Consider the following 24,487-nt stretch of genomic DNA (forward strand, 5'->3'; position numbering starts at 1 on the left):
TTGCAATTTTAAGTCAGACAATAAAATGACAGAACTAAAGCAAAAACCAGAAGCAATCAGTTTACATCCAAGTGTCATCTTCTCTGTATACATTATTGCAATTCTTTAATTCCCTCATGGTCTCTTTAATGTTTTCAGATCAGTTGACTTCCCTGCTGTGTAACCTTACACCTACATAACTCTTTTTCTGTCTTTCATTTTCTATCCCTTTTATAATGTTCTCAGAAAGATCAAATCATTAATGGTATTAAGGACTTTGTGGTAGAAATTGTTATCTATGCTGGATAGGTTACTTATGTGAAGAAAGAATTTTAATCAGAAACTTTACAGCTGGAAACACTAGAACAACAGAAATATATGTTTCTTCATATTTGAGCTGTCTTTTTGTGTACATTTTTCAGTCTAAAACAGATTCTATGTAATACAGAGTCCTCTGGCACAAGTTGAAGAGCAGCAAGAATGTCCTTACTGTGATGCTCCCTGCTTTTTTTGATAATGGGAAGACAAGGACAGTTCATTAATTTCCTTTCTCAGTTTATAAATGGCATCTAACTGGAAATAACCGAGTAATTAAGTTATTATCATAAAGGTTTCAGTGAAAACTACCGAAGTACAGGCAGAAAAAACAAAACATAGAACATTCTAAGAAATGTTAGTTATATAATATTTAGCAGTTACCTGTAAATGCACTAGAAGAAAACATTCAAGAGAATGCTAAGACAGTATTTCAGCTCTTTGCATAACTATTAATTCATGTACATGCCACCTGTAATACTTACCATTCAGTACTAGACACCTTACAATGTTAAAAATGGATTTTCAATAGATCTGTAGTAATACTGGTATTTTTGTTTTTCTTCAAAATGCAAACCTAAAACCAGAGAAATAGTGGAATATAGGGAAGATTTCAATCCCCATTTTAGGAACTGGGAACTATTAACATTGTCCAAAGACACAGAGGTCTTTCCAAAAGTCTACGTATACACTCCGTGAGTTATAAATCATACCTCAATCTTTATTCTTTCGCATATTTTGTCAACAGTTCATATCTATGAAAGGATTTACAAATAACACACATTTAGACTGGTAGTATCACACTGCAGAGAGATAACCAGTGAATGCAGCCCAACAATTCACTATACATAGTCCCACATGTGGTATCTCTTTATCAAGCAATATGTTTTGAACTTTTTCTTATTCTTGTCATTACAAAAGCAGTGGAAACGAGCATTCATGACCCGATTTCCAGTCTAGTACAAAAACCAGAAGTGGCAACTCAATGTTCACCTTGTAAAAGAACACTATTCCTAAGATGGGCCCTGAGCTGAAATACTGGTTTGTATGTTTCAGGCTATGCTTAAGTACAAGTTAGAAGCATCAATTTCTTGCTTCCAATTCAAGAATGTCATTAAAATACTTTGAGAGATACACCTGTGTTTATATAAGACAGGTTTTTTGTTTCTGCCTTAGGCTGTAACACTTTTAAAGGAATACCTGAATAAATGGGAACAATTTTGAGTTTACACATTATAAATTTGCCAATCATTAGTAAATGAAAAAAAAACAATTTATTTGTTCATTAGTATAACAATTTTGTCTCATGATTAAACTTAGTATTTTCAACACTGATGTCTTTATGCACATCAAATACATTTTTATGAGAATTCACATATGTATGTCTTAATATATGTACACAACTGTGTCATTTGTAATATTTTACATACGTGCTAGACCTTCCTTCATAACTGAGGGTCTCAAACAAAGTCCTCTTGAACAGCAATTTACAAGAACGATGACCCTTTGCCTAATCTGTATGGTAAGGGCATAAATGTTCTATTCAAGTACTAGGCTTATAAAATAATCTGAAAATAAAAAGAGGCCATTTTTATAGTCTATTTTGTCTGATTTATGATAGCCAAACCATATGGGCACTGAAGCATTCATGGGTATTTCAAACTGACCTGCTTTTCATGAATGTCAAAAATTTGTGATGTCTTCAAAAAATCAGATTGATGACTGCTATTCAAATTTGATAGCAGACATCAGGTTCAAAAAAAAAGTTCTTGTGCTATAAAAATTCAACTGACTGATCAAACTGTCTCTTCTGCACCATAGTGAGTCACATGCCGTACTGACATGTATAATGGCAATTCACAAAACATTCCTATGACACATGAGACAAAAACCTGAATTTATTTTTTTTTTTTCTAGAGACTTAGACTTTCTGAAATCCCTTAAAACACCAATAAGAATACGGGGGAAAAAAAAATGTATTTCATGGGAGAAAATGTATTGATGAGGAGAAGAATCAGAAAATGTCACATATTTTTTTATATTTGATTTTTTTTTCCTTTGCCAATTGGTCTAAATAGTAATAGCTTATACCAAAATTAAACGGCTGAATCAACTAATGAATAAAAAACCTAAACAGATTTCCAGGTCATGTGTTCCTTTGCAGAAATAAAAATTGCTGCTGGAAATTTTGAATCATGAGCAAAGCAATATTTAATCGTGTATAAGAATACATCACTTTCATATGGTAAAATTTATTGGAAAGAGGACTAATGTTAACACTACTGTGATGCAGAACTTGTAGTAAATAAATTTTGACAGAATAAAAAAAAAAAAAAAACAGAAAAATTAGCAGCAAAGTGATGGCATAAGCATTTCCTCCTACCTTTTCCCTTTGAAAAATGTGAACTTTAGATAATAGTCTGTATAATTTCTAGTTATATTCCTTTGGAAAAGTCTGAACTTTAGATAATTGTCTCTAAAGTATTCTAAAACTTCCCTTTGACCTTTAGTCCAGCAGAGCTATAATCAAACATATCTATATGGTCACTGGTAGTCTAGCAGCAACTCTCATACTTTGTACCTTGGTTTAACCCATTGAAAGATGGACTGAAAATCCCAATGATGTAGAATGATACACTGAGTCTGAAACAATACTAGTTTTATTGTTAATGAGGTAGAAAAATAATTAGGACCTCTCTTTTTAATTTACAGATACTTATGGCAAGTCAAACCAGGGAACTTTGGGCTCTGGGTCTGTTTAAGCTACACAGTTACCACAGTTGTCTGAACTGTACCCAACATACCTGATTTTAATCTTGCCCACTCTGACGTTATGCCCGTTTATCTCTTCTGAATCCCCTGGTGCCAGTTATGATTGACACTCCCATGATCTGAAGCAAATTCAGACCAGTGAAGATGTAAGATATGCTGAAACAGTACTGGCTTTTGCCTCATTCTTATCTTCTGCATTCCACAAGCCAGCCACAAACTTGTTTACTAATAATCACATTGCTTTGACATGCTTTACTTTATTCGGATCACATCACTACATGGCATGTGCATTGAATGTTACATCTGTAAAGTGTAAGAATTAATGCAGGTTGCCAAGTTCTAGTTTAGAAAGAGAGATGAAATGGCTGTCAAATGTGCTTAGCATTAAAAATACATTATTAACACAGCAATTTGCATAGACTGATGGATCATTTTTGAAATCTACATTTTCTAGTTAATTCTATTATCTTCTTATTTTAACAAAAAAGTTTCAGAAAGTAATACTGTGTTTTATAATGCTTTGATAAAATACTGGCTATATTTTTCATTAGAACGAAGACCTTTCCATTACTCTGTTACCAGATTACAACAAAATGTTGCAAAGATAAATAAAAAAGCCCAAATATCCCAAGGATTTGCCATCTGTATTTCTTTTTAGGGTAATGGATTCTTATTTTCTTTCTATGGATGTGTACTTACAAGTCAGTCTAGGAGGTGAAACTAATGAAAGATAGGTATCTGAGCCCCTAACGTCACCGTGAAATTTACAGTTTTACACATTACATTGGTTTGGGGTTCTCTTATGTAAAAAGCTAAATCTCAAGCAGATTCAATTAAATTTCTAGTATTTTTGTTAGGTGATGGAAAAGTTCCAAGGATTCTATCCTGTGTTCTTCACCCTCCTCACTTCACACACATCCTTCAGTTCTTACTTCAGTGACTTATAGGGTCTGGAAAAGTTCAGAGTCTTTACAACTACGAAGACAATCACGGATGTTTGAAGTAAATCTTTTGTTTCCAGAATGTAAACTATGAATACTATAGGTAAGAAAAATGAAACTTAACCAGGAACATTTTGGTTTTCAAATGTGATGTACATTGAAGTGAGTTTCACACTAAGTTAACATCCACTTCTCTATGCCATGATGATTGTCTTTTCTGTTCCAATACTGTATGGAGCGTACACATGCACATGGTAAGAATTTAAAACAATTTACCAGTAGATCATAAACCAGTCCTTTAAACTGAATCTGGAATTGGACATAGCAATCATACTGAAGTTTTGTTACAACAGTTAGAGAGCCAAACTCAAGCCATACCAGTGTATTGCTATTATGCGATTACTTTTTTTATAACATTCATTTTGAAATACAGTGGCAGAAAGCAACCACCAGACTATAAAAGAACAATGAGCATTTATTGGAATGCCGCCTATTTGTACTGGTGTAATAAAGGTCTTGTCAGCACTTCCATTACAAAATGCCAATTTTCGGGGGTTTATAACTCTGACATAACAACTTGCTATGAGAAGAAATTTAGAATGTGTACTCTCTGCCAAAGAGCATTGAAAGTTAAATACGACTTACATTTGCTGAGGCATTTTAAATCAGAAAATAAATTAAAAAAATTTTGACGTAAAGTTTTCTTGAGCTGGTGTCACTTAAGAAAAAAATGTGGCTTTGATTTTAAAGAGTGCCAGATCCTGCATTTCTGATATACATAGAACTCCCTTTAACTTCACTGAGAATAATTTCTGTGAAAGAACTGAAAGAAGTGCCATTATACATTTTTGTAAATGCCATCAAGAGTTATATTAGCTTTTTGTAATCTGAAAGACTGAAATGCTATTGTATAAGATTGCCCCTGGGCACACAGGCAGTATGATAATGATTTTTGAAGACATTCTCATATGCAGATTACATATAACAATAACAATTTGTTATCATCAGGCCATTAATAGCAGTAATTTATACTTCTGTCTTACACCCAAAGTATACACATAATGTCTTATTATATGCACACCTCTCAAGGAGGACATGTCTCCTATGGTGAAGACTAATGGTCATTTGAAACGCAGGGAACAGCAAAATGCATCCAGAGAAGGAATATCAGTAATTGAAAAAAACAATTATCTATCTGTAGTGGAGTAATAGTTGCATAAAGTTTTCAAATGAAATGTTCCAGACACTCTTGGGAACATTTCTGCATACCATGTAAACATTACATAGAGAGAGCTTGGCACTGCCAGATGTTCCAACTACCATACACAGTCAGATTTCTGAGAATCAAAGCTAGTCTACAAGAACACATGTGCATATGCATTTAGATTTCAAGACTGGGACATACTGCAAGACCCTAACTTTGATATATATGTTGCATGACACAACATGTAACATTTCTTAGAAAGAAGAAGCAGCCAAGGAAAAATGTCAACATTTGAATTCTGCCTCACCACTGTAGAGGTATTACAAAGTCAATGCTTATATTGGGAAATACCCACCAACTATCACATCAGTTTATAAGATGTTCTAGAGTTTTCATAGAATCACAGACTGGTTGAGGTTGGAAGGGACCTCTGGAGGTCATTTGGGCTAATCCCATGCTCAAGCACAGCTACCTAGAGCCCAGGACCATGTCCAGGCAGCTTCTGAATATCTCCAAGGATGGAGATTCTGCAAACAGTAAAACATTTGTTAGTCAGAATTGAAAGATGTGTGCGACAAAACAGAAGACATCTTATTCATTCATTCTCTCTGTATCAAGCTGAGAAGTTATAAGGTACAAATGTATAATGCATCTCTATGCTAAGAGAACAACTTGCATATCAGTGAAATTGTTCCCTGTTGTCATCTAATTCATGATGAAGAGTCTGACAAGGTACAAATGAACCGTATAGGCAGAAAATGCAATAAAAATATGAAGCCGGATCAAGTGAAAGTATGATAAGAGCCTAGGCAATTCTAGTAGCAATGGAGAATACTTTAATATGCCAAAACCCCCTCCATGATCACAAAAGAAAATCAAAAAAGGAGAGCAGAAAAAACCCAGCAGATATTTTGAGAAAGATACATTTCCTAACTGAGAAAAAGAAAAGAAAAAATATTAAGAAAAACAATTTTAGTCTCGAAAAATCTTAAGTTCTTTAAAGTTTTGAAGCACATGGTTCTTCTATAGAGACTGCATTACAACTCTATTATAAGGTTTTTAGCAAATACATCTTTTGGTCTTGCATGTTATCAGAAGACAAGCACAGAATAAGAGCTAGGTGATTTTTTATAAAAAAATATTTTTCTCATTTTAAAAGGGGAAATAGTAATACAAAGACAGAAGTTGTAATGTTGTGAGATAGATAAAGATGATATAGAAGACGACATATGGTGTAGAATTGAGTCTAAACTACCTTCCTCTATATTTAGTACTCCAGTTTGCATCAAAGATACAACAATGCTTTTACTACAGCTGTCATTAGACTGGGCCCTACCATTTCCTTTCCTGAGCTGCAGAGTAACTTCTACACGTTTTCTAACCTGGAGTTACAGAAGAACCCGAAGAGACACCGTAATGCACTCTTGAAAATCTCGGTCTTTACCATTCCATAGAGAGCTGCTAATACATGCCATTACAGTTTATGTGAATATCAGAGGAATGTTTTAAAAGAATGCCTGCAGCATATGCGTGGCACGGTGATAGGCACAGTGATTAAATGTCTTGGTCAAAATCATACAGGAAACCTGTAACCAAGCTAGATGAAAGTATTCTTAACTCCAGAACAGCTCCTTAACCAAAAAAACATCACTTCTGTAAAGTGCTCTTGGCTCACAAGGGCTTGATTTTTATTGGGGTGAACACTGTATAATTTACAGAAGGGTCATATATAATGGATTAGAATGCTACAGAAAGTGATGTGACAGAGTTAAGCAAGGTTAGGGAGTGACAAGCTCAAAAAAGCCACATGAAACATTTTAATCTTATTTCTTATTATTTCTTGTAATCTAGACTTTAGCTTTAATTTTAGGTTAGATTGAATGAAAGTTTCCTAACAAAACACAAATAAACTCAAAAAATTCTGTGTTTTTATGAAAGCAATGTGAAACTGTTATGTCATTTATTCCATTCTAAAAACAACAGAAAAAAAAGTTAGTGTTCATGTTCAAGATAGTCCAACATTCCATAGAATACAGCAGAGTACTTTCATCAACATTCCGTGATTAGTATTGATGCTCCTTTTAAGGTTTATGTCTGCAATATCTAACTCCAAAACTCCACAGATAAGACTATTCCTGATTTATCTCTTATTATAGAATCAGATGTATGTAAAAAAATTTACTATAGTTTTACAGTTACTGTTCAAGAATTTACATAGCCCTTAGCCTACAGCAAAAGTGAAGTTTATTTACTTGAGCCCACAATTAGTTTAGGCCGAGCTGGGGTGATCTGAGTTTGCTATCTTAATATGGGGAGACAGCTACCCCTGCTTAGCTGATTCACTGTAATCTAACTACGCATCTGTCCATGTTACCTTCGAAGGACCACACTAGCTCTACCTTTTCAACACCATCAAGCAGACATCTGGTTCTTTTCTTGAAGTTCTATTTCTCTCTTTCTAACAAGCTGGCTTATTATCTCACTTCAAACAGGGGCCCATCTTCACTCCCTCTATAATCAGCGCTGATTACCAAGTATGCAATCTTATTATTTTAGGATATGCAAACTCTCTCCCCAGACTGGACAGGTCAATTTATGCATGTAATTTATTTCTGCACTTGGCTCAGTATGTAAGATCTTTTCATTCAGTAAAACCATGTACTGTGCCTCTTTTCTGGCCTCTGAATGGATTGCCTTCTAGGCATGTTTCTTATATAAATATTAAATGCTAATAATTACATAAATATATGACTAATTACTGGATGCTTGCCAAATAGAATACATCCTAATTAAGTAGATTAAATGAAGACCAACAAAATGACTCATTTTACAACAAGGCCACCCATACAAATTACAAAATCAGAGGTTGATGGGAAAATATCATGACTGGTACAAAAAAAACCCCAACAGAATAAAAGCCTTGTTTTCCTTATTCTTTAAAGCTTGATGTAAGAAGTTCTTGTCAAAATGATTAAAAATTTCAGATCTCCTTCAGTTTGTCACTGCTACATTTGCTCTTGCCAGAGAAATAGAGCCCATTCTTGAATAGTTACCTCCTTAAAAGAAGTAAGGAGGAAATGAAAGTGTATGGAAGAAAGGTGACCACACCATACAGCTTCAGGAGAATGTATAGACACAGAGTTCACATAATAATTGGTGTAATGGTCATCTTGTAGGAAGAATAACTGGGATTCCAATAATAATTACTTCCTCCCTGTACACCACTTGTGTAATTGATTCAAAACAAGATGCAAATTGGAACATGGTCTTTGTCTTTTTAATTCACATTATAATGTTAGTTGTGCAATAGTTTATCAGACAGGCCTCGAGGCAAAGTGTGAAAAATTAATACCTTCTATTTTAATGGAGGAACCATGTGCGAACAGTCTGTATACTTTATATCTGTTATGACAAAAGGAGATTTTTACTAATAAAAGGAAAATCTAACAGCTAATAGGTGATGATTCCTGCTTATATTGTTTAAATTTTAGCCTGTTTAGATTATTCCTCCAGTATAAGAGTGTTGGGGTTCTATTAGTCTTTATTACAACAAAACTTTAAAATGGGACTCCTATCTAGTTTCTCATTAATTGACAAAAGTACAATTAGAGCAACTAATAAATTAGAAACGTTCCATAATGGGAGCAACCAATAAATATACAAGGTGCAGAAAAAAAAGAAAAAAAATGGTCTTGTGCCATAATTACAGATTAGGTACTTAGAGAGAAAATCCAAATATCCAAACAAAAACAAAGCCTAACGATAAGATGAAAACAGAGGGGAACTTCTTAAGATGCAATATGTCTCTGTCAGGTAATATTGAGGTGGTGAAGGCGTAGAGGCCCTACCAAAACCTTCAGCTCTAGTACATCATTCTTCCTCCTACTCTGTGAATTAAGCCTATTTACAAGAAATAAAACATTGTCCATGAACTGCAGGAATTGATTCTTGAAGTAAACTTGGAGGAATTAGATCCACTCATGAAACCAGAAGTGTTACTTTGGCAGACACTCTTAACAACATATTTTTGGAAGACAGTTGAGTAAAAATCTGGAAACTTATTTTCAAATATTTTATATTTGCTTCGTTATCAATATTACTATGAAATACTTTTAAAGCCCTAGAATATCATTAACATGCGTGCTGTTAGCTTTCAAGGAGTTATGTTTTTAGAACTTAGGGAACCTTTAAAAATTAAAGGGCTATTGGAGCAATATTTCAATGGAAGACAAATTCCAGAGAGGTGGCACTGCAGATCTTACTGTTATCCCGATAACACTCAGTTGAGAAGTTTTTTACTCAATTAAGAACAACTCCTTTCTGTCTTCCAAGCAGTTCACTTCTGAGACCCTGATTTAATGTTGATTTTCCCCATTATCTGTCTGAAATTGTCACACTAAAGATTCAATTTGTTCTTATCTCTGTTTCTTTCATCCATGTTCCATATTATTACTCAAATAGATTTATTTTCGCGCTAATTTGCTGACCAAATTATTTTCGTTTTGTTTTCATAACCTTTTATCCCTTATGTAGTTTTTTAAACTTATAGCAGTGTTGCTCACTTTTCTTTAGTTTTATTATGAAACTAAAGAAATAAACAGGAAAAAGCAAGATAAGTATGTAACACTAAGTATGATGAAACCACTACAGCAGGAAAATTCACAGCTGTCCAATCCATCTCCTCATCATGAATAAGCACTGTCATACATATGGTGTACAACACTGACCTCAGATCTTTTTCACTCAGATTGCATCTGGTTCTTAATTAGTTTGATTTATAAAATGAAACATAATTGACGCCTTGGCAACATTATGTTGCTAGCACCACAAATAATAAATTAAGAATGAGTGAAGTAAAAGTCTCTTTGGTCATGTATGCATAATGGCATGCTGCATATATACAGTATTATCCTGTATTTCATCACTCATATTTTTAGTTGTTTTGAGCTGGGTTATGTTTACATAAATGCCCTGAAATAGCTATGTAATTGTGATTGATTCATATGATAAAAAAAAAAAGGTGCTCTCCACAGGGATGTGATGCTGTGAAAATTAGTCTTATTTTCCAATGCGTATATACAACTCTTCTGCATTTGTCTGAAAGTTTGTATTTTTGAGTCTTGGAAAGAAGTTGTCATTACAGAGCTAACTAAAACAGGACTGAAAGGTTAAACAGCATTTGGAACAGAAGTGCTCCCAGAGAAACATTCTGCCAGCTACAAAACTATAAAAAGTACAGACGTGCTGGGGAACACAGCAGAGCTGAAGAAGAGCCTAAAGATGCCTAAAAGAGGACAATCGGCTTACCACACGGCCCCCTCCTTGCTGGTTCATTCATCAGGTTGGCCTGTCCAGTCGAATGAAGACTTGATGGATCACATCTGGATTAGGGCGGAGGAGAGAGGGAATCTGTCTGGAGCCCTGCATCCTGAATACAGGAGAGGAGTGAGTAAGGTTTCAGATGGACAGAATAGACAGAATGGTCAAAGTATGGAGGAGCTTGGTAGCTGAGTTAGCCTTTGAAGAGTTGATTCTATTTTTCTGACATTCAGTTTCAGCTAGAGCAGCTATGTGCACCAAGAAGGATTCATCTCTTTAGCCTACTGAAGTGGTGAAAAGCACATAACCATTGTAAGAAGGTTTAAATCATCCAGATAGGGCTAAAAGGTATGTTTGCAGAGGAACTGCACTTAGTCTTCACTTGTTCTGTGGTTCTAATTAGAAGGAGGTCCAGAAAGATCAGTGATCTGCATGCAAGAAGAAAGATGAGAAAGACAGCAGAAGCAGGTGTCAGTGAAGGAAGTGGCACACAAAGGATTGGAGTGGAAAAACGCTGGTTTCCCATCTACATTAATGTAATCTTCACTTCAAAAAATAACATTGCATCCTTCTATGCCAGTGAAGTTGTTTCAAATTGCACTCAACTGATATTCAACATCAAGGAAAAACAGAACATCAGGGAATAACAGAACATAGTCAATAGTGATGATAGTAAAGAAAGAAGGGGGAAAGGAAGCAGAAAGCTATCAGGTATGAAAGATATATACTGAGAATATTTCACTGACATTCTCAGACTAGATGGGACTAACACTACTGTACCATGGAAAAGTGTAACCTTGCTAGGACCACAAAATGGTATAGTAGAAAGGAGTTGAATATATTACTTCAACTGCAATGTGAAATAACACAATGGAAATGGAAATGCATTCAGTGCCTGGTAAGACAGAACTGAGCATTACTGGAATGTATTGGGGTCCCTTGGTAATATTATCATTAACTTGAAATTCTATTAGTCTTCTAGAATTTGAAATTAATCTAAAGATCTGTAGTACTGATTTCCACCTCATGTTGCTTATCACTTTATCACTAGCAGAAAGTGCTCATCTTTTTGAGTCTTTAGACACAGTCTTTACTTCACAGGATGACATTACATCTTTGAATTCTGTCAGATATGTAAATAAGAAAATTGATTACTTTTCCTACAAAGAATGACCTAACATAGTTTCTGATCCAAGGCAGTTTAAATCAGGTCAATTCAATGAGGCCTAAGGATGAAGGAACCTGAGTATAATAACTAAGGAACTGCATTCCCTCTGTTATGAAAACAAATTATTTCAGGGACTTGACACTTACCACCTAATGCACAACCACTTGCTCCAAGGAAAAGTATTTGCACTGGCTGGGCACCATTTTTTGCATCATGCTTTCCAGCACACAGACCAAGACACACTTGAGATGTCACTCTTAGAATGGAACTCGGACCCAGCAGTGTAGTATAACTTGTAGACCATAAGTAGAACGTGGTAGCATCACATGGTTTGATAAAAGTTAGACCTTCTACTCAGCAAAATATCATCATCTTCTTTATGCTTTTTTGTTTTAACTTCTATAATTTGCAATTTATAACAAGCAAATAAAGAATGTATTGAACAATATCTTTCAACCACACTAAAAAGGAAATATATGAACAATTTCATTATTAACTATGTCAGTCAGAAAATAATCAATGATCTGAGGTTGTTCTGCTACCCTCAGTTTATAAAAATGTTGAACTTTGCTATTTAAATAGCTGCAGTTTTAATGCCGTGCTGAGAAAAAGATTGATAGTATAATATTTGTAATACTTTTTTTCACACTATGAACACTCCTGGAGAAACATGATTTGTGCCTGTGGATGGCAGATTCTGGCACAGAAGTGCCAGATTGTAAGTTAGTTTGTGTTTGTTGTTTTTTAATACATTGAAGTGATTTCTTCTTAACTCTACTACTTTCATACCGAATGCACCTTGCTAGGCAAGTATTCCATGTGATTTCTAGTGGCAGAACTATGCCTACTAAGAGAGATGCTGCTCAGTGCTGTTTCCTAGATTATGCAGCATAATTTTTTACAATTTTAGATGCAGTCCTCTAGATGTTATTCCATATCACTAATATTGATAGATGTGGTAGAAAAATATTTATTTATAGGATGCAAGACACATCCCTGATCACATCCCTGAATTTTACTTTTCAAGAAAAACATTAACAAGGATGTGATTTGGTATGTTTTAGAGTTGTACTTTGAAATCTAATTAGTGATACATAAAAGAAATGGGAATGATAATTAAACACATGAGAAATATATAAGCATGTGCTTTCCCTCAAGAATTGCCATTGTGAAACACCCTCTGGTATTAGCTGGCAGCTGGGCCACAAAGTTTCCAAGGCTCTTGAAAAATTGCATGAAACTGCAAAAATGTATGAGGATTTACTGCTCATATCCAAGGGACCATATGGGTGCTGTTATTCTAGATGTTCATTGTACATCCATCAAGAAATGATGGGTTTAATGATGTCCTGGCTAAGGCAATTTGTACCTGAGGTCAGTGGGTTAACTTTGAAATTGGGCAAAGTGGAGGGAGGGCAATGAAATAGCAGTGCCACTGCTTAGCTCTCTGAAGTATGCATTTGGAAAGAAAAGACAATCAAAAACACAGAAGGAGCTTTAGCTGGCAGCTGAGACAATGGCAGACAGACTTACCGAGAAATGCCAAGAGAAATTGATTCAGGGAAAGAAACTCATTTTAACACGTGAGAGTTAGTCTTGTGGGAACAAAAGACTCACCCTCTAGGTATGCATTTGACAGATGCTAAAAATATTTTCAGGAAAAAGATGTGGAAAAAATCTAGGTTTTATTACATTAAAACACCACAGTGACATACAAGTACTTTTAAAAATGAAGTAGTGGTAATCATTAGTTTTTATCATTTGGGATATCTAAAAGAGAGTTTGCATGTAATTGTCTTTGGCTATTTCTAAATAGTTTAGAAATATTTTTTTCTTAATTGTAAAGACGTGATGAGAATTAGTAAATATTTTAAAATAAGATGTGCAATAGTGTACAAAAGCATGCAAGCCAGTTAGTGACTGAAGTGATTATACCAGGCTATTTCCTTTTAAATACATGACACATTGCCTGTACTTTCAAAGCAGCACAATGAGGACATAAATGACAGATATAAACTTGCTAGATGGAAAGAACAAAAGAAATGGACATTTAAACATGAACATTCTTGGAGCTATTATAGGTATCATAAGTATAATAGACTAAGCATGGCTGAGAATAAATATTAAGTTCGTTATAGAGAACCAACAGAACAGTTCATCACTGTAATGCTTCAACTTAAAAAGAAAAAAACCTCTTTACTAAGCACTCACTAAAATCAGTTTGGCCCAAATTCAGAGCTCAAATCAGTAGATGGACATTGAATACTTTGGTGAGACAGGAGGCAGATTACTTGTAAGGCTATTGGACTTTTGGAGGAATATGAATGCATGCCATTAAGATGGTTCTCTTAACCCAAAGGTAAGGCCTGCCCATGTTCCAAGCAACCCTGTGACTGCTTCTACTACACAAGCCCTAGTAAGAGGTATGTAATATTACATTTATACAGTAGAGATGCACCATTTTTTTTCTGTCAGAAGAGCCACTGCATCCAAAGGCACTGTAGAACATTTGATTTGAGGTTTATTCCATTAGGAAACAGAATCTGGCATAAGAAAAATGGAATAGCAATGGAAAAATCTTTTGGGAAAACCTGAAGTCTCTTTATGTCAAAGATGTATTTTCTAATTCTTGAAAGTAAAAATTACATTTCCAGCATATCAAAATGTTTACATCTGTGAAAATGCTTTTATCACAAAATTCTGTTCTCATTTGAACAACCTAAGGAAACCATAAGAACATCAGGAATTCAATGTGAAAACAGGTATTGCTGTGAGCTTATTGTTTGGGATGCAGGAGATGATCCATGTACTGGCATTAGGTTTTCGGTAACGCTTTGTGAAGATCACTCACCTGAAAAAAGACTGTCAACAAATGCTAATTCCATTTCCAGAGGTCTCATTTCAATTTACTGATGCCATGACAGTACAGAATCCTTATCAGTTATCTAAATTCCTGTCAGTTTTTTGTCATTTATTGTGATTCTACAGCTTTTTGGAAGGGTTAATTCTGTTCAGCTAAGGAATCTACAACACATTGCTAGGGTATATTAAGAGCTGTCTAAACTTCACATTTTCATCTGAAGTTTTAGGTTTTTCTGGTTTGAAGTTTGTCAGAAACACTACATGAAACATTTATTTTCATTTTTCCCATTTCTGCTCCTATGCAGAAACCCAGCACACAGACATGTGAAAAGTAAGTAACCAGAGAGTCAGTCTATATGAGTTTATGCAGTCAGGGATTTGTTACATCACCAAGTCACAGATTTAGTCACCAGGATTAGCATAGAAAACATTACATGATTTTCATCTTGCATTAAATTCTCATATTTTTATAATATCATTTTATTATTTCTCTTGTGAAGGGATAAAGCTTTATGCACCTGGCCATCTATAGATGTGTTCCCTGTATTACAGATTCAGAGAGCAGGATTACTTTATTTCAGATTATCAGTAGCTGCCCATTTAGCCACAGTACAAAGCCTATGAAAAAAACTACTTCATAACAAGACATTTGAGCTGGGAAAAGAACAGAAGATATAAGAAATAAAGATTTCTAAGAGATGATCTACAGACATTCAGTGAGATGTATGATGACATTTAAATCTAATTTTTTATATTACTTACATCAGAAAGGCACTACAGCCTCTACAGTTTTGTGCACCCTGTCTACAGAACAGATTGTAGATGTGCAAAATTAAGGGACCAAACAAATAAAGGATACTGATATATCATTTCAAGGAACAGATTCTGCTATGATCACAGGAAAAGATTATATTACATATTATAGAAATTAAGAGAAGTAGGAGAGGGTTGTGGCTTCTGATGAAGATACACTGTTGTGTCACACAGTTTAACATATTTGTCAATAACGAGGTAGCCCATCATAATATTTGTTGTAATTTTGGGCAGCACAGTTAATTACTGAAGTATCACGTGAACTTGCCTTAGGGCAATCTGGAAAGTTTAAACAATAGCCTATAGGTGACAAACTAAATATAATTAATGGTTATGCTTATGTTCCATATCGCAAGAGAAAATTCCAAAATACATGCATCATTCTTTAGTATGAGGGACAGAAACAGAACATCACAGCTTTCTTCCCTTGGCAGATGCCAAATTACATTGTTTGCATACGAGTGCCACCAGATCAGATAACATCGTTACTTCACGAGGTAGAGAAGTAATTGCCAAATGCCACAATGTTACCTAAAGCACAGAAGAAGAATCCAAAAGCGTAATATCATTTCACAAATGCTCTTGAGGAGGGGTACTTTTGTTTATCTCTGCACTTGAGAGAATTTTGGAAAAAGGCAAGGTATGAAAAATCATTTAAATAAGAAAAAAATTACTAATTCTAGCAAATTAAGATTTCGTTTCTATATTAGGTTTCCTGAGAAAATACAATCCATTTATAGCATCCGTAAGAAGATGACATTTCTTCAGCACTGATCAAGGCAGTCTCTGCTGCCTTGAAGAATTTAGCAGGGCCAAGAATATGGGAGGAAGTTGAGACTGAGGTCACAGTCAGGAAGATGTCAAGGATTTTACTCACCAGAATGAGGAAATGCCTTTCTGTTCCAAGACTAAATGGGTTGTGCACTGATCTTATCCTAACAAACACAATTCTCCAGAAATGAGAATATGGTTTGTTACAGGCATTTTCTTACATTGCTTCTAATAAACCAAACTGGCCTTTGAACATCCCAGACCTCATTAGTACAACTACGGAGAAATTTGACTTTTGAGTTCAGTTTTTTTAGGAATACTGGAGTTTTTTCAACAAGAGTAACACTCATGCTTACCTAGCAGACATATGCAAGACAGTGTCATGGTCAAGTTCATTGTTTAAGTGGCATAACTAAATAAAGACTTACTAAATATTTATGATGTTTAAATGACATGAAACCTCACCTCAACCAAATTATACCATGATTTTGGCTTTGACAGGAATATTTGCTTCCTGTGGGAGATCATGTTCTAGCATCAACCGTGGACTGCATCCCTGGCTGAGCAATCTTGATGGAAAAGGATAGTATACATAGTTGGAATTTTACTCTTGGATACTGAAAGTTTAAATCAGAAAAGCCTCTGAAAGTGGATTTTTAATTTCAAGAGATTTCAGTTGGTTATTTTAAGAGGATTTACACATTTAACTGATTCAAATGCATTAGAAACTGTGTAAAACTGAGCGGCAATGTAACAAAACTGGACTTATTTTTCTAAACCATGTTATATAGAAAGGTCTCTCACTCCCACTCAGATCAGGAACCATTTTGCCATTGGCTGTGACTAGGATAAAAGTGGGTCTTAAATGTGTAACAGACTGAAGAACAAGGCTAATTAGTGATGTGAGCTAAGTATTTAAACATGAAGAGAAATGCTAAGACCTTTTTTACTTTGTCGTGCTGTGCAAAGCAAACCACCTCACATTTAGGATGCTTAATTCATGTTATACTACCAATGATTATCAAATGCATTTTGAAGAGGTTCGGTTTATCTTCTTTTGTAAGTGGAGAAAACATACAGAGACTTATTTCCTACATGAAAGTAAACATAAGTAGAGACACACTTTGTGAGTGCTATAAGAGAAAAACATACCTAATGAAAAGAAAAATTCAAGATATATTTAAGCATATTTAATAATTTAGGTTTTTTATGTATCTTTTTAAAAAATGGTGCCATCATTCTTCTTGGTTGGAACAGCTAGAATAAGAAACGAAAACAGCATTTTCTCTTTATTTGACATTTCATGTATTACTTTTACACTCGTACACATACATCTTCCTACAATAATGGACTAAATAGAGATTTCCTTCATTATAATTTCAAATAAGAGAAATTAGAGACTGACTTTGACTAAAATTCCTGACAGGGTAGTGTTTTATTAAAAAAAAAAAAAGCCAAGATGGAAAAATTTTGCTGAATATTCAAGGAAGTGCTAATACATAAAGCACTATTTATAGCATTCTTGTGATTATTCCTAGCTCTTTCTCACATGACCTTCAAATATATCTGTGTGCCAAAGAAAAGGATCGGTGTAAATTTATTGCTCAACAACATTAAATGGGTCTTTTTTTTCCATCATGCATGAAATTCCACTTCTATAGTACTACAAAATGACATTATGCCCTTCCAGAAGTGCTCTAAAGCACAGTGATACAAAATGCCCTTCTGGGCTTTGCTGATCTAGCAGATTTCTCTTTCTAGTAAAAGTGCCTAACTGAAATACTTAGGAACGTTTATACCCAACAAACAGCCTTAAAAGCTGTTTCCTTTAGGGGATTTAGTAGATACTTAATTCTATGCTCCCACTTATATCCAGTCAATGTAGGATCAACATTTATTTATCAACATAGTTTCTGATTTTCATTTTACAGCCTATCTCTGGAATTTCAAATTAATAGAAATATAATACGCAGTAAATCCATCCTTTCCTTTCATTTTATTTAAGACAGTGAGCTGTCTTCTTGATCTAAATTCAGTATTCATTTTACTTACTTCTTATCTATTATGAAGATATAAGAAACATCTTAAAAGATATTATGAAGTACCACTAAACAGATTAGCTACGTTGTAATTGTCCAAGGGAGAAACTGGTAAAGTAACTGGAAGTCAACAAAGCAATTCAAAACTAAGTTGTTCAGATACACATTATGTTTTATATTTACCTTCATTTTTCTTGATGGTGAAATTTGGATTGTTGACCATTTCAGGAAGAAGACTGTACAGGAAATAATGCCCATTTTTAGGATCATCTTTGTCAACAGCACTGACAATCTGAATTACCTGCAACAGAAAATGCTCTCATTAAGTGTTCACATTCCTGCTAAACATATAGTGTTGAAAAAAATATTCTATTCGACTCATTGTCATATGTCTATGTGCCAGATTAAAAATGCTAATTTATAATCTTGCAAGGCTTTTCCAGACTTTAGACTGAAAATCTGGGGAACAGGGACTGTATCTGGCCCATTTAAACTGTTTCCAGAACAAGGAGGCAGTGAATAATGAGAGACAGTTACATCAGAGAGGCAAGTAAAAGCTGCTGCTGATTTAGGCAAGTAATAAATTATTATTCACCAATAAAGAAGGAGAAATGCATTTCAGAAACACGCATGATGCCTATAGTAGTCTTTAATTCATGTAGCCATGCTTTGTACACCATTTTTTATTAATGAAACAAATATTTTTGTTAAAAGTAACTTTTGGTGTGAAGTTTTATATGCTAAATATTCTAATCTGAAAAAAAAAATCTAAATCTGTATTTGGATTTTTTCTTTAACAAAACCTCAGTTATTCATGTACTAGAAACACAGATTTGTTTTAAAATACCATAATTAACAAATGATTCCCAGAATAATGCAGGACATTAAGGTTAGAAGTGGAGAGACTGTTTGGATAGGCTGAATAGCTTTGAATAATCAAATAACTTTGCATGAAGCACTTCATATGCTTTATATGACCAACTACAGTATCGGTGGTGCATTTACATCCATTTACCTCTTTTACCTGTAACATTACTCAAATACTGCTGTTGACCATCTTCAAATCATACAAAATTGCACAGGAATATGAAAGGAGGAAACATTATTTTAAACTAATCAGGAGGTTTGAATTTTCTTTTTAAATATTTGTGCAATTACTTTTGATTCTAAGTATTTTCCAGAGAAGTAAAAACAAAGACAAGTATGGATCCAGAATCCACACTCAGAGGTGAACCTCATGCTAGATGAGGTTTGTAAGAAATTTAATGAGAATTATTGACCTTTCCCATGTCCACCGAATTCAATAACATTTTTGTCTTATGTAGTTATTTTTGTAATGCCTAAAGCAACTGACCAATAATGTCTTGGACAATTAAATTAAAATTAGAAATCACTACAAATTTAATTTTTTAGGAACAGGATAAAAAATGGAAACAGGGTTTGATTCTGTCCAAATTCATAGACTTATACTTTAAATTTTCAAAGCTTCACTAACAAAATGCTAATACCTAATATTTTGTACTGGCTTTACCACAGGAGAAAGGACTATCAATCTGTATATGTTACATATATGGTAATAATAAATATCCCATTATTTCTTCTACGTTCTTCAAGAGTCAAAGAGAATAACATCTTACTACATAATCACAGGAAGCAACATCAAAACATAAATATTATAAATTATATATGTAAAAAGATGTTTGAGCAGGTATTGATATAGTTTGTAATTTATATAATATATTTAAAAATATATACATATAGTATAAATATAATATAATTTATAACACATCCTAGGAAGGAATTTGAGACAATTGCCTAATCATATTCTGGATAGGCAAGTTTATCAAAAATCTACTGGAAAAAGTTTTAGATTTTTTAAATACCACTTAAACAGATGCTTTTTTTTTTTTTTTTTTTTTTTTTTTTTTTTTTGATAACTGCATCTGCCAAGGTTGACCTTGACTGATACAATTTCAAAAATATGTATTAGAAGAGATGGACAAAAAAAGGCCTAACATAGCTTTTGGTTAAAGAAGTAGGTTTCCAATTTAACAGCTGTATAATGGATCCTAGAGAGTTACTCAGTGTGAAAAAACTATAAACAGCTGAAAAATACGTAAGCAGATGTCTGTCCCACTGCAGAGATGGACCAATTTACAGATGTGGAATATTTTCAGCTATCTTTTTGCAGAAGTGCAAGGGACTAAACTATTCACATGCATCGGGCCCAGGGCTACACTAGGTACTAGTAATTCTGCATCATGGGTAAGTGCAATCTAAAATGGAATCCCAAACAAGTATCTTTAGACAGATATATTTTATGATTGTTCCATTTTTCAAACACTGCTAGAATGGGAAAGCAACATTAGGAAAAGATAATGGCACAGGGGAATCTGGAAGGTCAACTGCACATAATAGGTGCAGTTTATCACATGGTTATGCAATTTTATCTCTACTGGCTACATAACTGTTAATTTTTTCTACCATTATGTAAGAGAGTTGACTGTAAAAACTAACTTTACTGTCTCCAGGTTTTGAATTAATATACTGGAAAGCCAGTAGCCAAGAGCATCAGTAATATGAGTTTTCAGCTCACAGAGAGTTCATGAAATAAACCTGGATTATAATCTAGATTGGAAATTTTCAAGAAACAGATACTGCGCATATTCTTTGTCCTTTTTTTTTTTTTTTTTCCCCAGAGCTATAGACACCTCTTAATGTCCTACAGAATTCTTTCTTATACTTCAGTTCTTTGCATCCATTCCCTGCACTGTATACCAAATCATCCTTTCTCTGAACCAAAAATTATACGCAAAAGACAAGCTTAGTGGAATACTACGCTTGTTGTGTTACATGCACACATCAAGGAATTAAGAGTTAGTGTTCCCATAGCAACCTTATTTCTTTGTGCGTTTGCATTAAAATAAGCTCTTAAAAAAAAAATTATAACATATATACAGTAATAGAAAGCTGCTTCATCTTTTACTCCATAGGGGTGAGAAAAGTCCAGTAATTCACATTACAACATTTTTATTGGTATGGTGATGAGCATACTTTATTGCTCGGTGTTGTGTCATCACGTAACGGAACACTATTGAAGTAATTCTCCAGCTCTTCATTTGTGGTTCATAATGTGGTATAGAATCTTCCAGGGCTGACCTGCCTTACCTATCACTACAAATGTTTTCCCTTTCCTAGTAATAACATGCATAATAGAAGTATTACATATAACAACATCGGTCAGTACTAATAATAAAGAAAACATGAACTGATTTTTTTTACTACGTAGTCATGAGCTCTACAGTGAAAGTTAATAAACCTTTGGCTGTTCATTCTTGAAATTTCCAAAATTCTTCCATGTAAAATTTCAACTTTGATGTTGTATTAAAAATTCATGCATATATTTGATTCTGTACATACCTATAGTAGAAATATAGTAAATGAGCATATTTTGCTTAATAGGCAGTTCTGGACTGAAATTAGTTAAATGTTCCACTAGGACAACTCAGCATTATAGTCTGCAGGCTTGTATTGCATTTCTACAAAGTCACATAAGCCTGAAATAATATTCATAAAAGATTACCAATATAATCATAATGAATGATGTAGAAGGATAAATAGCAAAACAAAATTCTCATTAATGTCATAACTATCTATGTGTGATTTTAAGATATGATACTGTTTAAAAGTCTTTCCCTGTAATTCAACTTGTTAACCTAATTTAGAATGGTTATTTATTACTAGTAAACTATTCTTTACAACTGTTCTTCCAACTCTGAAAAAACTTCTGCAGTTACATGGGTGTTCATGGTTATTTCTGAATTACTCTGCACACTCATACTATAAGCAGTAGACACATCACAGTACAATTTAAAATTTGTCTTTTCAGCTAGAGCCAGCCTTTTACTGGTAGAACCTGCATTTTGCCATTTGAATGAGCTTTAACTCTTCACAGAGGTCTATCTGAAGATTTCTTCCATTAGAAAAAGCCAATTCTATTAGGAGAACTGAATAAAATAGAGAAATTGTGAGAGACTGGAGGAACACTGTATTCAGTTTTATATTGCTCTAGTTTGAACAGTGGCTTGAGCACTAATACATTGTCTTCACTACCAAAGTGTTTGAAAATTTTGTAGCTTTGTTTTGAGCAAACAGCACTTCACTGGAAAAGTCTGGGTATGGACTGGGAAACAGTGAGTGAGGTACTTTTCTTACGCACCAATACAAACGTTCTGTTCTAGGAGTACAGGAAAATAATTTAGCTGGGCTGGAGAACAGTCAACTGTACAGCTATACCGAGCAAAACCATGACAATTCTGGCTTTAGTAAGTGGAATTATCCAAACAAAAGGAATAATAGAGAAAGTCATGAGCTAGTTTATGGTTAATTTAGAGGTACTGTAACAGCACATTCAAATCTTGTTTGTTTGGTTGTTTTTTATCCTGAAACTGACAAAACCCAATTTCTGGCAACTTTCTGTTGTTTGTACAAATATGCAAGAAGCACATAAATATGTGCATGGACAAATACATTTTCTCCTCCTTTCCCTTTCCTCTCCTACTAGCTGTAGTACCTCTCCTGTTAGAGGTAGGTTAAAGCAAAGAAAATGCATCTGACACTGTTATACATCAACAGTTTTTAATACATTCCGTCACATCACCAGCAGCTGCACTTGCCTCTTGCAATTATATTAGAACCCAAAATAGAACACTTAGAAACTGAGCTGGAATAGATGGTTCAATATATTTAGGGGCTGCAAATAAGGTTTCATAAAAGGTACAAATGCAATCTCCCTTATGGTAATTCAAATTTGATTTAAACTTAGATTTAAGTTGAACTGCAAATGTAAATAGATTGAAATTCCATAACACAATTGCATCTTTCCTGCAAATGTAACATCCAAGTTTAAACTTCAGAGAACTATCCAAATAAGCCTTTTGCTACTATGTAAAAGAGTTGTATCTTTCTCAAATTAGGTATTTCATAGCTGAGACATATTTAATTTTTTGAATTCTACATCTTGACTCATTAATATTTCTTCCAAAATTTGAATGTATAATAATAAGCATAAAAAACCCCAATCATGTGTTGTAGATACTAAAATCTTCATAGGAACAGATAATTTTTGAATGATGATATAAATTTATAATCTAAACTTGGGGATTATTCTGGACTGGTTACTGTTCCAATAATATTATTCATTTAAAACTCAGAATAATTTGCAGGATTGGTGCCACCTCATCCATATGGCAGCTAAATATTTAATAACCATCTGTAAAGTTCACACAAGGTTTCATGCTCAAGAGTGACATCTGCCATCAGATCAAGAGTGTAAGAGATGGTAAGATGAGGAATATCATGGTTTAATGAAAGTTCTCCATAAGTGTTTAAACCAAAGCCTCTGTTGCTAGGTGACTCTTAATCATCCCATTTATTGTTTTATTCCAAAATGAAATGCAAACATTTTTCAGCGTCTCTTAAACCACCTGAAATTTGATAGCAATACCTTGATAAACATATTCAGAAAACACTGTACAACACAGATTTCTGATTTCAGGGAAGCTTACTGAGCCCTGGATAAAGGTATACTAATTAGAATTTAATATATCCTAGAAAACATAACTACTCAGCATCTGAAACCCAACCCTGAGCTAAACAGAAATCCACTCTGAGCTAGAACGTAAATACCAAGAGTAACACAACTGTCTGCCCATAAGGACACATTTCAATAATCTGCTTTTCAGTGGCTAGAGAGAATTTTCATTTCTTAAATGACACATTTTTGTCACCTTTAAAATAAACAAAAAGGGGTGCTAGAAGTCAATTCATCTTCTGTGACAATCCAGTCTTGGCAGAGGTAGGTTGTCATATAGTACTGTATAGGTTGTCTCCTGCAGAGCAACAACGCTGAAAAGGCAGAGGTTGTCAACACTTCCTTCACCTCTGTATTTACCAGCAGTGCTGGGCCCCAGGCACTGGGAACAAAAATCCAGTCAATGCAAACACAGACCCACCATCAGTGAAGGAAGAGTTTGTATGTAATCCTGAACTATTACAGGAACTTGACCCCTGCAAATCTGTGGGCCCTGACATTATCTACCCAAGGGCGTTAAGAGAGCTGTCTGATGTCGTTGTGAGGCTGCCCTTCCTAATCTTTGAGAAGTCATGGAGATCGGGGGACATCGCAGAAGACTGGAAGAAGATTAACATCACACCCATCTACAAGAAGGATTTAAAGGAGGATCCAGGAAATTATGGACACATCAGTGTTGTTTCAATCCCTGGGAAAGTTATGGAATAAATC

The 24,487-nt window shown here is 34.3% G+C and overlaps 1 protein-coding gene across 4 annotated transcripts in view; it reads right to left on the minus strand.

The window, feature by feature from the left end:
* Nucleotides 1-24,487, minus strand: part of CDH8 (cadherin 8) — a 212,252-nt gene that overhangs the window by 8,876 nt on the left and 178,889 nt on the right. For 2 of the 4 annotated variants that reach the window (XM_026856641.1, XM_026856642.1), the window contains exon 11: nucleotides 18,367-18,484. In XM_026856641.1, coding sequence (XP_026712442.1) covers nucleotides 18,367-18,484 — 118 coding nt within the window. Of the gene's footprint in view, nucleotides 1-10,518; nucleotides 10,640-18,366; nucleotides 18,485-24,487 lie in introns of those variants that run through there. The other 2 variants (XR_003399202.1, XM_026856643.1) reach the window with 2 other exon arrangements.

The sequence above is a fragment of the Athene cunicularia genome (assembly GCF_003259725.1).
Source record: "Athene cunicularia isolate RWA chromosome 11 unlocalized genomic scaffold, athCun1 chr11_part1, whole genome shotgun sequence".
Taxonomy (NCBI): Eukaryota; Metazoa; Chordata; class Aves; order Strigiformes; family Strigidae; genus Athene; species Athene cunicularia.